The sequence below is a fragment of the Ambystoma mexicanum genome, chromosome 1p (genome assembly GCF_040938575.1).
Source record: "Ambystoma mexicanum isolate Mex_15411 chromosome 1p, UKY_AmexF1_1, whole genome shotgun sequence".
Lineage (NCBI taxonomy): Eukaryota > Metazoa > Chordata > Amphibia > Caudata > Ambystomatidae > Ambystoma > Ambystoma mexicanum.
The window spans coordinates 205443535-205461216 of NC_090921.1; the positions used below are offsets into that span (position 1 = coordinate 205443535).

Genomic DNA, 17682 nt, shown 5'->3' on the forward strand with positions numbered 1-17682 from the left:
AAGAAGGGGGCCGGGACCACTATTGTAAGCATTTGGAACAGAATAAAAAAATTAGGATTGACTGTCATCTTAATACAGTTGAGGAGGGCCACCCATGAAAGAGCAAGCTGTCCCCAATGATGTAGGTCAAGTTTTACCTTATCCCAGAGAGGGATGTAATTCCTGTCAAACAGATCCACCATCTATCTTATGATTTCGATCCCCAGGTGTCGGTATCCCTTCTTTTGTATCCTTAAACCCCATTCACCTTAGGAAGTCCCCATCCTCTCCCTTCTCCTTTCCCACCCGGAATACTTGCTGAGTTGTAAGATAAAAGTTATATTTATTGCTTAATCTGGTTTGTACTCTGTTTAAGGTACATGCTATTTTAGGAATGTAGGCTCTGCGTAAGGAGATACACAAGGTTTTGGTTATGTCACAGAATGTTCTGAAAAGAGGAGACATCACAACGAGCCCTGCCTTGGTAGTTCTGGCTTGGTGTGTCTTTGACATGATAAGCTTTTTCTGATGTATGTGCATATTCTTAGGAAACAGCAAATATCTATACATTAGCTATTAGCACAACTCTTTTTAACCACAAACATGATGTAAGGATGTAATGATTGAGGAAATGTATGAGTAAATGATTATGTCTGCAGCAGTGTCTGCTTTATTTATCAAGCACTTATCTCTCTATGTGTGCTCTTGTCTGGGTGTCAAGCTCGTCCTTCTTTTGCAAGAGCAGGCATTGGTTCGGAAGTCCACAGTCACAAGCGATTACCTTAACAGATGGGGGAATTAGACTGATGATGTTTGACATACTATACATTAAATTCAGCTTTGTACCTGTGTGGACAGTCATCTGGATCACAAGGGATCATGGGCAAGAGATGATGACCTTTAACTTGTGGGTAAGATTATGGTCCCTGGAGCAATATGAAAGGTCTGTAGAGTGCTGGTGTTCGTAATTTCTGGAAATAAGAAGCTCTAATTTAACAAGGCAATGGGAGCAAATGTGCGGAAGCTGGAGAAAGCTCAGAATGTCTGTGTAACTGACAAATGCAGCAAGACTTGGAATCTCTAAGTTGTACATCCAGGAGTAGTCATAGAGAGTCATAGAGAAGTTAGTCAGGAAACCTCAACAGCTTGTGTATAGATCCGAAGACAAAGAAGACATCCTGCATCAATATGGTGAGCAGATGTAAGTGAGAGGCATAGGAGTTAGTACATACCATGAAAAGGGAACATGAAACACTCTACTGTGAAGGGCAATGGAGTAGAGAAGAAAGAAGCAAAAGCTGTATTACAGTCAGCTCAAGTCAAGATTCAAAATCAAAGAGTAGTATATAAGAAGTTTTGTCCTGGCAGCCATTACAGAAGTGGAGGTAATTGCTGAAACATTTGTTTCATATTAAGGTGGACCCTAAAGTTGCTATCTTTAAAGAAAGGAGCAAAAAGGTTGGGGAAAAAACTAACAGGGAGGGGTGACCGAAGTCTTAGATGAGTTTAGTGTTATTCCCTGATGTACCATCAAGTGATGGATGGCAAATAAACAGTAGGATATATGGGAAACTGATCAGAGGGAAAAGTTCAAAGAATAATAATATAGATAACAGTGTGAAAACAGAAACCCATTGTTGAATCTCAAGAGCATCCGTTGATATACAGATTAGAGATCGGAAGAGGGAAATGCACACAAACTGAGAAGAATCATGGTGTTTTCTAATTGGGAGAAATGTATACAAATTCAAGCTTGTAGGAGAGTGAAACCATCTTATAAAAACCGGTTGAAGGCTCATAAAATTCACCTTATTTGAAGGTGAATCGAAATGTTATGCAGACATTGATTATATATGGTGCAGATGATTCAAGGTGAACTGTATCTCTTTTCGACTGGCACTGTGTCACCTGAGTGGGCTCTCAAAAGTTGTATTAAAGGGCAATGTTGATTGATGGATGGAAATCCTTTGGAGTCTTTTTGTACAGCTTTAATTCAAATTTAGTAACAAATGACTCATGGTTTGTCTCCATATTGGTCCCCATTTACAAAAAAGGAGACCAAGCCTCCTCAGTAATTACAGGCCAATTTCTTTGATTTATTCTTCTAGTAAGATTTTGGTAAGTTTTGATTTAAAAGATTGAGTGCTTTTGATGGAAGGGTCTAATAGACACAGCATCTTTCAGGGGCGCTTTGGGAAGGATTCGGGTAGCTACCCACATGGTTTAATTTGATTCTTAATAAAAAAAGGAATGCTAATAATGAGAGGAAGAAACCTCTTTACTTAGCCAGTCTTCACATGTCTTCAGCATTCGACAAAGTAGGTAAAGGTTGGTTGTGGTGTAAATTGAGAAACTGCGACATTCCTTCGGGTTTACTGAATATGCTTCACCTGTTTCATTCCAACAATAATTTAATGGGATTGGTTTGTGATCAAGGGATGTTTCAGTAGACAATGGTTTAAGGAAGAGGTGCATGTAGCCCCCCCCATCATTTTTAATGTATATATTTTAGAGTAGCTGCTACAATTTCAACAGGGTTCTTGCTTTCCTCCTAGAATAGGGTCATTAGAAGTAGGGCGGCTAGATTAGGCTGATTACCTGATTTTATTAGACAGAACAGCCATTGTGTTGAAAAGAAAATTGTAGACTGTAACATATGTGAAGGAAAATAACCTTTTTATAAACCTGGCAAAATCCCATGTTATGCGTTACAATGCTAACAAAAAGAGCACACAAATAGCATGGTCTATTAACGATAAGAATTTAAGAGGTTGATAAATTAGTTTACTCTGGGTTTTCTTTTGCTTCCAAGAAGCATTTGATTCATATGAAAGACAAGTCAGATGCAAAGGTAGATGCTCTTATTGTTCAAATGAGGGTTATTCGGAAGAAAATCTGGTTATACTCACTATTGGCAGTTATACAGTGCTTCAAGGCAAATGCTGCACCAACAATTTCATATGGCCTCAAATTGCTTCAACCCCTTATAAGAAAACAGCTAAATACTTATGAAGGACAAATCTGGCATAAAATACCGAACCTACCTCATTTCGTTCCTATTGAAGCAATTTGGTTGGAATTGGGTCTCTGTATATGGTGGATCCTATGTAAGTGAAAGAGACTGCATTTATATTTCCATATCAGGATTATATGTCACAACCTTATGTTGTTAAGACATGCTCACATTTGTTTAGATCAAGGCCATTAAAATGTAGTCTGAATTGTTTCCATACACTATATGTATGGGGCCTTGTATTGAACTAGCATATCTAAAAAGGACGTGTAGGATTTGTAAATCTGAGAAAGTGGAATTTCTGCGACACTTGATTTTAAAATTTGAGGCTCTTCTGTTGAGGCAAATATCTTATTATAGTCATTTTACTCATTCAACCGCAACTGCTTTTTCTGAGACTTTGTGGAGACGATTGATGAATACTAAGCATATTCTCTTACACTATAACCTTTTTAACTGAGATTCTCAAATTATTATGTAATATTCCTGTCCTATCAAAAGAACCTCTGAGCATATGAGATTGATGTTGATTATGTTTTTAACATAACATATTGAATTTATCTTGTATATGTTTGTGAATTAATGTTTGTTTTTTAAATTAATATGAACTTTAAACCTTTATGAATTGTTGTGTAAATATTGTGGTTTTGAGATGTATTTTAAGAATTTTTGTAAAATTTGTGAAAGGTTTTAATACAAAACCATAACACAATAAATAATAAACAAATAAAAATAATGTGTGGGTGTCAACATCAAATAGGTCTTAGAAGAAGTAAAAAGGAGAAAATATTGTGGGGGGTATAAAATGAGAAGAGGGCCAAGAGCTGGTCTCTCTGGGACCACATGGGAGGGAGGTATTAACTGAGCTGACAATATTGCTTCAGTTGTGAAGGACCAATCTTATACATAGAAGGTAATCCAATCAAAGACACAGTTGCTGATACCAATATTATACATAAACAGGAGTGAGGAATGATCAACACCATGTAAGTCAGCAGAAAGATCAAGAGGTCTGAGAATAGATGAGATGTTGGAGTGGTGAACCGTAGTGAAGAAGTTGGTGTTGACTGTGGAATCCAGTTGCAAGGAGGTCAGAGAGACACTTGGTCTCCAGATAATCAGTAATAGGATTAAACACAATATGCTTCATAATTTTAGCGTGGTGAAGGAGGAGGAGGCTGAGAGTTGGCATGGTTACTGTAGACAGCATAGTGTTTCTTTGTTTGAATCATTTGGACTATCACTGTTTTGATAAAACTCGGGATGATTCCATAGGTGAGCGAGAAGCTGAACATAGGAGCAAATAAGAAATGAGTAACGGGTGCTAGGTACATCATTTTGCCTGGTGAAAGCAAGTTCTCAACCCCACCACCCACAAATGCATGAGTGGGTATGCCCAGATATAGCTTATGAGTTTCTTGTGCAGAGTCCCAGGCTACATTTCACTGATGATGTCCTTTGATGCTGAAATATTTTTGGGGCTGTTGGTGCTATCGTGCAGAATGGCTACGAAGTCTGGTATCAACATCCCTTTTGCAAACAAGTCTGATTTGCAGGTCCATGTTGCTTATTGTAATGACAACAGTTTGAGAAATGATGGTTTGTAGACATGGCCATGATTTTGTCCATGGTATTGATTGATGCTAAACCTTCCACCCATCACTTGATACCCCTTTTCAACTGGCATCCTTCATTTCTCACCTTTTAATATGTCTTTCACAAATGTAAATTTGTAAAACGTTGCTATGTACATTCTGGCACTAGCCTAAAATGTATGACCTAATTATGTCTATTCCCTAGTAACCACTCCAGTCTCTGGGGCTCATTACGAGTCCGGCGGTAACCAGGCGGTTTTTATGCCTCGGTTACCGCCGGACACGTATTACCATTCCGCATCCATGACTCCCAGAAATACCAGGGCATTACGACCCTGGTGTCCCGGTAATTCCGGAGGCGGAATTCGGTAAATCCCCATTCCCATTGAGTCCCATAGTCAGACCTGGCGGGAACATCACCTCCCGCCTGCAGGACTCGGGATCGGGCGGTCCGGAATTAACAGTGGCGGCGGGTTTACCGCCACTGTTGATTCCGGACCGCCCGACCTGTAATGAGGCCTCTGGACTACATCTCCATCACCAGGTACACGTTCATCCAGATAACCATTTAATGTTCAAAAGGCACGATACCAGGGGACTGACACTGACTTCTGTAATGTATCAACTATATCTCATTTCTGCTATAAATTATATGCCTTGTGATCAACAAACACAAATACAAATGCAAAATCTCTTCAGGGTTATTTTATCTTTGATTATGTATTGCTATACAGCACTCTGGTATACCTAGGCGTGATGTCTGCACAGCCATTTTAATAAATAAAATAAACAAAATCTCACCAGGTCCTTGACCAGTGACATAATGTGTCTGATCACTAGATCTCATTACCGCAGGTGGCCTGGGTGATGCTGAATATGCACACTAATATAAATGTAGCTATATGCAAACTAGGGCTGGGCAATTCCTTTTTCTTGAAAAGGCAACTTCTTCAGTTGGAACAGTTTGGGCCTATTATAAGAAGTATGATGGTGCGGTAAAAATGGCAGTAAAGTGGTGGTAATTCCATTACAGCCAAGTTACCACTGCGTTATGAAACCACTGCACTTTGGTTATGGAGGTGAAGACATGAGTCAGTGTTGCATTGCCTATTAAATGTAATAATTTCTTTGTTTCAATGCTCAACCTCTGCAAATTCATCGTAAGTATACCAGCATCATTGCATCAAATCCGTACCTGAAATCCCCATGGTCCCCACTGGATAGCGCTAGTATGGAGGAAAAGGTTCTGCCCCTGGAGATGGTTGTCATCATAGCTGCCCACCGTCACATGCCTCATGTTACCTCCTGGACCTGGTTGCCAGTTTACAATATCATACTTTGCAGAAACTTCACCATGTTGATTGAAAAACAAATCTGCCTGGCCTTCTTTTGGTAAACGTAAATTCTTCACATAGTAGAGAAGCTGAAGGAAAGAACAATGCATTAACGTATTGTAAAGCATTTACATGAGCAAAGTTCCTCATTTTAAACGTATGCATTTCTTAAAATTATTTATATAGAACAAAGCTATCTAATAATTAGCCACTGTACAAGGGAAGGATAGAATACAAAAGAAGCATTTTTTTTTAATGAATACAGTTGTACAAATTACTTTAAAAATAAATGATACAGCTAATCATCATACAACATTCCCTTACTAAAACAGTGCATCAAAAATTGAGATGATTTGCCTCCACAACAAAGATATTTGTAATGCTGCCTTCCAAATTCCCACACATAAAAAGCTCCCATACATCATCAAGTGAGAGAGACAATTGTATGTCATACCTTCTAAATGCATCTAGTCTTAAAAAGTTGAGTGCTTCCCAAGTCATTAACAGATGCTTTGTGGGTTCCACATGGTCTTCTCCACATAAGCGACATGTCCGTTTGTGCCCATGGATATTTTACTAAGCCCCAGTGATTATTAATGATTTTACAATGTTGAACTTGATTTTAATTTAATCCCACAACACATAGTTTCCAGCAAAACATTGTACATATCCCAGCACCCTAGTTTGTGTGTTGTAGTATTCAAGAAAGTTCAGTGCCTAAGATTTGCCTGCCAACTTGGCAGTGCTTTGCTCATATGCATCCCAGTGCAAGGTAGATTTGATAAAGTTCTTGAATTTGACAAGGGGTCCGTTCAAAGATTGATCAGATGCCCTTTCCAACCAGATGTTACCAGCTGCTTCTATTTTGACAAGACTACTATTTGGCATAAGCGTGGCTCTAGATTGAGTAATCCTATGCAGAAGCCCCAACAAAGATTAATTTGGTGCATTGGGAAATTTCCAGAACGATGACGTACAACACATTTTCAATTTAACATGGATAGGTGTCAAGTTGAATTCCAAATATAAAGGATCAATGGATGGCGGTGGAGGAAGACAAATCAATCACTTGAGGCACTGTCCTTGAGGTCCTCCCCGCCTGGTACACACAAACGTTTACTTGTGTATGGTCATGTAATTGAATGATCATTTTGAGCAAGCCCGGTGGTATGTTACAATCATTAAGTTTGTTCCATAATTCAGGTCTGCCCACCATATCGAATGCTGGACTGAAACCAATAAATGCACCATACAATGGTGTTTTGTGGATGGATCAGGCCTGTTGGATAATCGTATCAAGGGCCTGGCTGTTGATGGTTGTATCACATCCCTTCCGAAATCTGGTCTGTTTTATCGGAATTATATTGTTCACCCCTACCCAATCTTCCAGTTCTGCTAAGATTACGTGGGCAAAGATCTTAGCTGGAATGTCCAATATCGCCAATAGGTGATCATTTTTGGGTTCCTCAGGACTGCCCTTTTTAAGAATAGGAAAAATTATGCTGACATTCCAGGACACAGGGATAACCTGTGTTGTTCCAATCCAGCTAAAAAACCAGTGGAGGGTTATTGCCCACTCCTCCGGGTCCAACTTCAGAAGTGTACTACATGCTCCATCGGGACCTGGCACCCGCGGTGATTTACAAGATCTAATTATTTTTCTATATTGCTAATATTTTTAGTATAGTATGAAGCGGAGCCAGAAACATGGTCCGGGAGCCTGTAGATCGTGTTTCTGGTGAAATGTTGTGTCACAAACACTTCCCAGTCTTCCCACAGACCCCTTTAAGATCTCTATGATCAGTGGATTTCCCGTTAATGGTCTTCCAGAACAGCGCAGGAACATTTGAATGACAAGACCAGAACAGAAGGCACCATTTTGCGCATTCTTTTTCTAGTTTGTGCTTTTTTTAGACAGGTTGCGTACCCTTTTTTTGCTCCACTCACCACCACAGTGTGTACAACGTCATCTTGCTCCGTTTGGGCAATGGTTCATAGTTCCTGTTGCAAAGCCCTTTTCCTGGTCTGAAAACTTGTGTCATTGTTATGTGGGTGGGACCTAAGATAGCCAGTGCTGGTTTTTGAAAATGATTTTTGTGGGGCTAGCGAGCTGGCCTTCATATGCTCCATGCAGGCTTCAAAATGGCTTATTTCGCTGATAGTAGAAGAGTAGTTACTCTTACTGCAATTCTTGACCCAGACATAACAAAAGGCACTGAGACTATCCCGTGCCTTAGTTGAAGCATTTTGAGATTCTCAGCATGACAAGATATCCAGTTTAGAACTCTATTCACTGACAATCAGCCACGTTCTACATGGGCCCTTTTAGGTGGGGTGTACTTCACTTTCATAAAGTAGTCGTTTTCAACCCAATTCCCTACATACAAATCTTGTATCACGTGATTGTGGTTAGAGACTAATACATAATCAATTATGCTACTCAATGTCCTACCCACCGTCGTGTAGCCATGGGGAATGTCAAAGGGAAAGCTACCATTAGCCATTTCAAATTTTTGTGAGTCTAGCAATTTAGCCTAGCCAACTCTACATCTACAGCTAATAGACAGTCCACATGCCTGTTCACCAGACAAAGTGTCCAGTACATTATCAGTAGTAGTGTGGCGCATATATACTTAATATCTCCACATATCCGAATTGGGTATTTGTAGCCCAACTTTCTGAGTATCGTTTCGACTGACCTCAGTATCTGGGCATAGCAGAGCTTGTATGGTGTATCATAAATATTAATCACATACACAGTGTTTTTAGTGGTGCACTGAAAGTGTGCGTTAAGCACAATTCTGCCCACTAAAATGTCTTTATAGTCAGGCAGGACCAACTTAATACTCAACTCCTTCCTTACCCCCTATAGCAGACCCCCTTTTGGGTCTAACTTTAGGGCCCCGAGAGGCCAGTGAGGATAGAGCATTCCATCCATCTATCACGATAAGGGAAGGGAAGTGAGCCTCGTCTCTTGTAGAGCAATTATAGCAAATTTGTCAATATGAGACGAAACCACCATGTTCAAGTAAATGGGAGTTTCCCTGAGTGTTCCAACTAAGCAGGAAGGAAGAGCATGTCGTTTTAAGGTTAGGAGCTGGACCTGCCATGTTGGTCCACCAGACTGGCCAACCAGGACCAGTACCCCTCATCACACTGGTTTGTGTCTGGTCTGTTATTGCTACAGCACATTTCGATTGTGGGCGAAGTAATTTGATTAACTTGGAGATAGGTGAAGGACTGTTGGATCTAGAAAAGAAAATAGATTGCACCTAAATACAAAACCATTCTAGGGTCTTTGAAGAATTTGTATTCAGTTCCCTACCATAGCTCCACATATCTGACATCAAAGCTCCCTTGAATCTCCCCCACTACCTTTACTTAAAATATGGGAGGTGGTCTTCTATAAAATCAGAACATCTTCCTGCTAACTAAGGCTGGGTGAATCTCTCTACCCCCATAAATCCCACCTGTTCAATCATGGGATTCAGTTGAATTTCAGAATCTCATGGCTTTCCCACACAGTCAGGGAGCCTTGCACATGCAGTGATGTGGTGGTACCTACACCCAAAAGGACCGGGCCAATCTCATGTGCCAGTTTAGGTTGTGTGGAGGACGGTGTCAATTACCCAGTGGACAGGGCCATAGACAACATTTCCCAGCAGATGTCAGGGTAGCCTGACTTTCTTTGAGATGCAGTTTGATTATAAATGGTGTTTGCAAAATAAATGTACATTCTGTTGAGCATTGCCAAAACTTACCCTACCCAAGCACTCCTCTTAAACCCAAATATTTCCTTTAAAATAATTATTTATTTCTGTCTCTCCCTGCAAACATGTTAAATGCAGAACACGCATTGATTGTTCAAAAAGCATTACGCAATCATGAAATTAAAATGCTCCTGCCCTGAAGCAGCCTCAGACACCATTCCACACCACCCGCTCCCTTTCTGAAAGATTCTCAATGACTGTTGAAGTGCTGCTGCATGTCCATTTATAAATAGCCAGGTTAATCTGCCTGGCTGAATTAATTTACACAGACCTCTGAACAGTTCAGAATGTTGAATGGATCGCAAATTCAGAGATAGCAGGAGGTTCAGAATTCGGACAAATAATTTGGCCCAGACTTATTTCTCATTCACAAACCAGTGTGACCTTGGGACAACAACGTTATCTCTCTGAGCTGCAGATCCCTTCCTGCCAAAGTTGGGAGTGCTTAGAAACATCGTAAAAATCAATATTGAGAACTATTTTAGAGAAATTGAACTTACCACAGGGAGGGAATCAGTCCTGTCTTGTCACCCCTTATGGGTGTCAATGTTGCTAATACTGGAGAGGCCATTGAGATGTGTGTGGATCATGGCATGTGACATCCTCCATATTGGTTAGTGTTAGAAACTGCCATCTAGCAAGGGTCCAAACCCTGACTTGATGCAGCTGAGGGAAGTCTGCAAAGCAAAAGCATAGTTTACTTGTGCCCTGCTGCATCAGTAGACTGATCCGAGGCACCCACTCTGCTCATGGTTCAGAACAGGCTCAAAGGTCACAAGATGCCTACACGACCTCTGCAGCATCAGCAATGTCATTACAGCAAATGGGTGAAATTTAAGCTATGCCCCCTATATTCAAACTACAATGATCATGAGTACTGCATGCTGTTGGCAGGATAATCTCTAAGAATAAGCTGCTCATGAGTGTAGGCATAGTGCATGGCACTACTTTTGATCATGGCTGCCACATCCCAATTGATATTGCACATGTGTGAGCCCCTGTGAATCAGCTCTTTATAATTTATTCATAATTTTTCTTTTATAAGGCGCTTAATACCAGAGACCAGTCTCTAAGCGTGAGACAGGGATTTGGAATTGTGTTACTATGCGTTGTCTTGCTTCCACGACAAACCTGTTGCCACTGAGCTATTCTCACAGCTCCATGCCCTTTTCTCTAGAAGGGAATGTGTATTTGGGTCAGACTGCCCGATACTGCCACACGGCCGGAAAGAAACCCAGAGGAACAAGCCTCCCTTTGATTCTCTTTGTAAGGGCCACTAACCTCCCACCCCCAGAGAGAGTCACCCAGCAGGCAGCTGTCGTGGCACCAGGTTTCAAAGGAGCACACACATTCAGGAGGTCAAGCCTCACACCAGGGTGCTGCATGTCTAAAGGTCTTTGTTGTGAGTTGGATGGAAGGGTGGCAAGGGTAGGATAGGCAGTGGTGCTCTGGACACTGGAAGAAGTCTTCCACCATCTTGTTTCTCACTGTCTCTCTTTACCTTTCCTGTCTCCTCCACTTTCTCTGAAGCAAAGCGCTTTGGGTGAGACATCAAAAGAGCCAGGTCCAGCCCAGCCAGGAGCAGGGATTGGTATACTAGGGCAGGCTTGCTTTAGATAAATATGGGTGGACTTGTGCCCTTTTGAAGAAAGAGTTTTGGACACCTTAAGCAGAATTCCCACAGGTCCTCCAGGCTCATTTAAGGCCGAAGAGACATTCTGAACATTCTCATTAGGATTTTCTTTGGGACAGTTTCACTGACTCTCATCCTGAGGTGAAGAAGGCGCCCATTAACAGCCCTTGTGATGTCACAAACCTTCCAACATCGCCCCCCCAATTATGTTCTTGTGCTGAACAGTCAAAAAACATGTTTTTGCCATTGGTTGGCAATGTACAATATATAAAATAAATTGAAATGGCAAAGGGCAAGCCGTTCACACTGAGCCAGACCAATGGTGTAACCTGCAAACATCAGTGGGAACAATGTACAATGTTGCACCCATGGGACACCAAAATATCCCTCCACTGATTGATTTACCCCTCCTATGCCCCAAACACCCAAACCCAATGCTCTGGCCAAGTGTGGTCTGAAGAAATTATACCACTCCATGTCTGGAATTTATTTACCAGTATTTAATTTCTATTTCTCTGCTAATTCTCCTTGTGCACCCAGGTGCCTAACTCATTAGCTTGAAAGAATCTTTTAGAATAACTTTGCTGTGGGGGCCTTCTCCTGGGAACCTTTATCCGTGCAATATTTCATCACACTGTTTGTGAATGTTCAATAACTACGTTCTGCTTGTCACACATGGGCGTGCAGCTCTTTTCTTATGATCTGTCTGTGAGAAATGCTTTCTTAACATAGGCCTATAACAGAAATAGCTTCTCTACTGTTCATATATTGCTCAAGAAAACCCCCATACTATAAGCCCACTACAACATCTTGCACTCTCACCCTGTTTCCGCTCTGAAAAACTACCCCTGAAACACCCAGCCCTCCTTGAGTTCCACCCTGGGACTTCTCACACTGCGCTTTCTTCCATCTATGCAAGTCATGCCACGTACAATGACGTCCTCACTCCCAGTGTCACCCACTATGTTATTCTTGATGTCACCACATTACTTGCACAACTAGTACCTGCGGCCCCCTTGGCAGCGTTGAATCTGGACCATTACAACAGCCCGCAGACTCAAACTCCTGGATCACCACTCACCAACCTCTCCCAGCGGTTAATGCCCAACTGCAAACCGTTTTTGGGATCTATCCGACCTGCAACATTGAACAACTGCTGTTAGACTGCACAGAGCACCCACATTTGCACCTACTCAACACCTCCTTGTTGCAAGGGCCTCCACGTTCCTACATGCCTGAACTGAACCTGATCAGCTTGAATCATCATGCGACACTGGGTCTGATGCATCAGCCCACCAAGAATTGCATCCAGATACTGTTGACACGGTCCACTGGTACCCTAGAGACTGGTTAGGTCACGATCTCCCCTGTTTTCAAAACAATAACCTTATATAGTAGAACCTTATCTACCACCACTGGTACTGCACCCAGAGGGCTACTTCCTTCAGACTGTTGCATCCTCTCTGTTCTTTCCTGTGGGCTGGGTTTTTGTATAGTAATCTCCTTTTCGTTCTACGTACAGATGGTATGTTTAATTAAAGTTTTTTTTATTTTTTTTATTTTTTTATTTTTCAAGGATCCTTGATTTGACGTTCCCTTTATTTTGGACTTTGATACTATGTTGTTTGGGTCACTCCTGGTTCACCTTCACACTCCTTTTAAGATTATAGCCTTTTCTCATCCCGCGTTACCACAAAAGGCAGAGAAGTTTCTTTTTATTCACTTTCAAAACCATGTTCTTTTTAAAAGCTCTAACTGTGGCAAATTGGATTCCGCTTTGCAGGAGAACAAGGATGAGTAGGGGTAAACTGACCCACTCAGCCCTCACACTTTTACAAACCAAAACATTATCAAGCATTGTCCCTGTTTTACATTTATGATTGCTTATGTTTTGGTTTGTAAAGTGTGAGGGCTCAATGGGCCAGTTTACCCCTACTCATCCTTGTTCTCCTGCAAAGAGGAATCCCATTTTTCACAGTTAGTGCTTTTAAAAAGCACATGGTGATGAAAGCCTATAAAGATGTGTTCTTGCAAATCCTTTTTATTCTGAGACCTTGGTTTTGTCTAAATGGGCTGGATTCCTCCAATATGGGCTCATACTAAACAGGCTAGAAATGAGGAGCAGGAATGTTTAGGACAACATGTGGTTTATTTAGTATTAAGTGACCCTTCCTTGTATGGTGTTGACACATTATGCCTCTCTTTACCATTTAATTTATGATTGGTCCCAGGTGCCCACCAACCCCATAGGTGTCCATAGTGGTAAGGAGAAAAATAAATGTTTTCTTGAGCGTTCCCAGGAATTGCAGGGGACTGGGGCTTGGTGTATTTCTCCACATCCTCCCTGAAACAATAACACAATATAATGGAAAGATAGATACAATTAATTACAGTTTTTGTTTTGAAACAATAAGGTTTTCTATGCCTTTCTTGGGACCTTGTCCTCTTTTGGACATATTCATAATTTCAGCTTAAATAATTTGTGAAATTCCTTACCTGCCAGGGTTGGAAATCCATAATGTCTGCACACGTTCCATGATGGAAAGGTCCATCACCTGTCCTACATGATCTTAAGTCTTGGAATGCCAGTGCAATGGCATAAACTGCTTGGTACACATTATATGAGGCTCTTAAAGCGGCTACATCATTGTAGCTAATCTGAATATTACTCATTGTCTCTGACCCAGTGCAGGGGTTTGATGTATTATCTGACAAATACATAGGACTTTCCTGATAAAACCACTTGCATCCAAAAGCTTCTTCCCAGAACCTTTGAATAAGGGAATCATTTGGTTGTCCTGAAGGATGCACACTGTTGAGGTGCTGTTCAAAGCCAGGCATCTCCCCACTGTGAATCGCGAAACCCATAGTTCCATTCAGAATTTCTGAGTACCTCCGAGAAGCCAAAAGAGCAGATGTAGCCCAGGCTTCACTGGCAATCCAGATCTTCCCAGTCACATTGTGTCTCACCATCTCATCCATCAAGGGAGCAAGTCCCGCCTCACTGCAAAATATGATGACGATGTTGGCAGTTGAACCTTGGATTACCTGGATGATGTGACCAGCATTTCTGTCAGCTCTGCTCAGCATGATCTCCTCAGAGAAGGCAATACAAGCACCAGCCTTGGCAAGCTCTAGTTGTAGTATATGAGCGCCCATTCGTCCATATTCATTGTCTTCCACCAATAGGCCAACCCAGGTCCAACCAAAATATATAATCAACTGGGCTAGTCCTTGGGACTGGAAATCATCGCTAGCGATGGTCCTAAAAAAGGATGGGAACTGGGTCCGGTCCCTCAGTATTGGACTTGATGAAACATAGCTGATCTGTGAAATGGAGAGAAAAAAACAAGAAGAAATCGCTATATATACACGCCTTCCCACAAAGTTGAATATTTGGCTATCCTATAGTGACTGTCCTATAGTGACTGTCCTATAGTGACTGTCCTATGGCAGTTGTCATCAACATTAAAATGCCAGCTCAGCAGATGCACTTAATTCCTGTTAATCATTCACTTCCCACCAGCCACTCCTCTTAAAATATATGTATTGTTGGACTAGAAGAACAAAGTGGAAATGTTTCTTCTCTAACTTGTCCATATTTGCAATCATAAATGGGTCTTCTCATTTTATTAGTTATCATAATTGTACATAATTGTGCCATTTAACATAACATGGTAACAATTTGACCCAGCATCTTAATGCACCATTTCGCATGTAATGGGTTTTAAATATGTAGGCAATGTAAACTACTTTAAAACGTAATCGCAGTGCCCTCAACTGCAATCCAATCAGTTGCTCTATGAATTTATGACTACCTATATTCGCCCCGACAACTCTAATCTTTAATGTAGAGTCTCCATTTTAGTTGAATGAATAGCACGCCAAACCTGGCACTCATGCCAGCAATCACGTGAACATTGAAATAGCACACCACACAGTATTCTACACCCAACACAAAAATACAAATGCAAAATATAAGATTTCAGTTCCAGTCATCTCTGCCAAAAGTGGCTTTTGCGGCAATCAGGCATGTGTAGCATCGTCTAATGTCTGCCATATTATTATTATTTATTTATTGTATTTAGTTCATTAACAACATTTGCAATTTCATTTTTTATCAATCAGAATATTATTCAATGAATGAACGTTGTTAAAGGGACGTTATGGTTAATTTGCACTAATAAAAACCTATTAGATTCAATGAAAAACCTTTGTAAAAGGGATGTTATGGTTAATGTGCACTAATAAAAACCCATGGCTTTTAATGAAAAAAACATTATGGTTAAGTTGCACCAATAAAAATCTACAAAATTCACAGAAAAAATCTTTTTTAAAGGGACGTTATGGACAAGGTGCACTAATAAAAACCTATGAAATTGAATGAAAGAACATTGTTAATGGGATGTTATGGTTACAAGTAAAACTGACAAACCTCAGAAATTTGCCAGTTATGATAAGCTAAGCAACGATAACTCGCACCACTACCATGCACTGCTAAAACTAACACCCAAGACATCAAAGATGGCATCACAAATTGCAGACTTCGGGGATGAAAAACACCTATTTTCTTTTGCTTTTTATGGCCATATCCATTCCCATCCTCATTATCCCTCACCTCCCCAGAGATTGTTTGATAAGTTTGACAAGTGCAATGTTATGTTTTTTAATATGTTTTTACTCTGATGTCCGCGAACACCGGCCGCTGTCCACGAATCTAACATGGCAGTCGTTTTCAAAACTTTTTCCGCAGTGCACGCTTTTCACCATCCAATCAGGGGGCACGTCCGATGTCCGCAGACATCACGCCACCCTCTAAGCCAATCGTATGCCTGTCTGCGGACCGAACTGGCAAATGGGTCTGCAGACCGAACCCAGATAGCACACATTTTTTTTACCGACTTGAAAAAAACTGTTCCTGCCTCAAATTTGATGAACATCTGTCCAGCGGTTTGGGCAGTAGGCGTGAGCAATTTGTTTTACATTCAGTCTATGGAAAAAATAATAACTTTTCCCCCCTTGACGAAACCTCACCAAACTTGCAAAACAAATTCAGAGCAGGCCATACACTTTTTTTTGCAAAGTTTGGTGAGGATTCATCCAGTGGGTCATCTACAGAGACACTAGCCACAGGCATCCAGTAAGGAGATGTTTTGCTGTTTCCAAATTATTGGGGATATTACAAATTCTGCAATACCTTGTGTCTTTCCGTAGGTCCCATTTTGCACTGCATACAGAGTGCCCCGGGAGCTGATTTGTGTGCATCAGTAGATGGAATTCAGATTTTCAACACATTTGTTCCAGAAAGTCATAATTCTATTAAAGACACAGAGGCAAAGGATTATGCTTCTCTTTCCATTTGACTACTTCAGCAGCAAATGTACAAACCAAGTATTGACAACAATACTCATAAAAACTACAACAACCTTTGTTTTGAGTCTTTGGTAGTTCTGTTCTTATTGGTCCTCCAAACTGAGCACATGATAATCTCAACCAATCAGCATACTCCTTATCCCTAAACCACACTGTCCCTCAACTTCACTTCCTCTTTGTTTGCTCAGTCGAGAATGCGTCCAGTGAACTTTGCAATCCCGTCCATTCCATGTAGATACATCTTGGAATTTCTGGATTGTTTGTTGTCTGCCACTGCACCTAATAGAAACATAACGTAACCAGTGACTGTAAGTTGAAAGAGGGTAGGACAATCGTAAAAACAATCACAATTTCTATCTATTATCCTTTAGTGCATTTAACAAAACTGTAACACTTTAATGTACTCATCATAAAAAATTGAAATAATTGCAGGAAAAAATATTTACAGTATTCCAGTACTTTTTACATTCCATTAGTGTTGTTGCGATTGATAGGGTGGGAGAATCCTTTGCCTCCATGTCTTTAATAGAATTATGACTTTCTGGAACTAATGTGTTGAAAATCTGAATTCTTTTTCAAGACCGGAGGCTCGGATTATGCTTGTTCAAAGCTTACTCACCACTAACAATGCCATACTTTCCGTTGGTTTAAAATAGAAGGTTTTATAAGTCAATTTATTCGACCATTCTGCTGATCTCATAATGTCCTCTACTCTGGCTCCTATGTTGAATGCCTTAGTAGCCATCGCTCCTCTTGCTGAGTGAGCCCCATATTTTACTACGTCAATGCCTGCCTGTTCCATCACCCACCTAAGCCATCTGGCTATGTTAGCTGGTGTTATGGCCTTAAAAGGTTTACACATTGCTATTAGTAACGGAGATACTCCTGGAGGTCTCACTTCCCTTGTCAAATCCTCATATGCTGCTAAGCATCTGACCGGGCATAATTTTGGTTGTCACTGAAATGATTCGTAACATATGGATCT

General features: G+C 40.9%; 1 protein-coding gene across 1 annotated transcript in view; it reads right to left on the minus strand.

Moving 5' to 3' along the window:
- The window catches only part of LOC138469725 (vomeronasal type-2 receptor 1-like), a 164238-nt gene that overhangs the window by 119477 nt on the left and 27079 nt on the right, over positions 1-17682 (minus strand). Inside the window, exons 4-5 of the mRNA XM_069609030.1 lie at positions 13821-14651; positions 5783-6010 (exon numbers count right to left, since the gene is read on the minus strand). Of these exons, the coding sequence (XP_069465131.1) occupies positions 5783-6010; positions 13821-14651 (1059 nt within the window). The remainder of the gene's footprint in view (positions 1-5782; positions 6011-13820; positions 14652-17682) is intronic.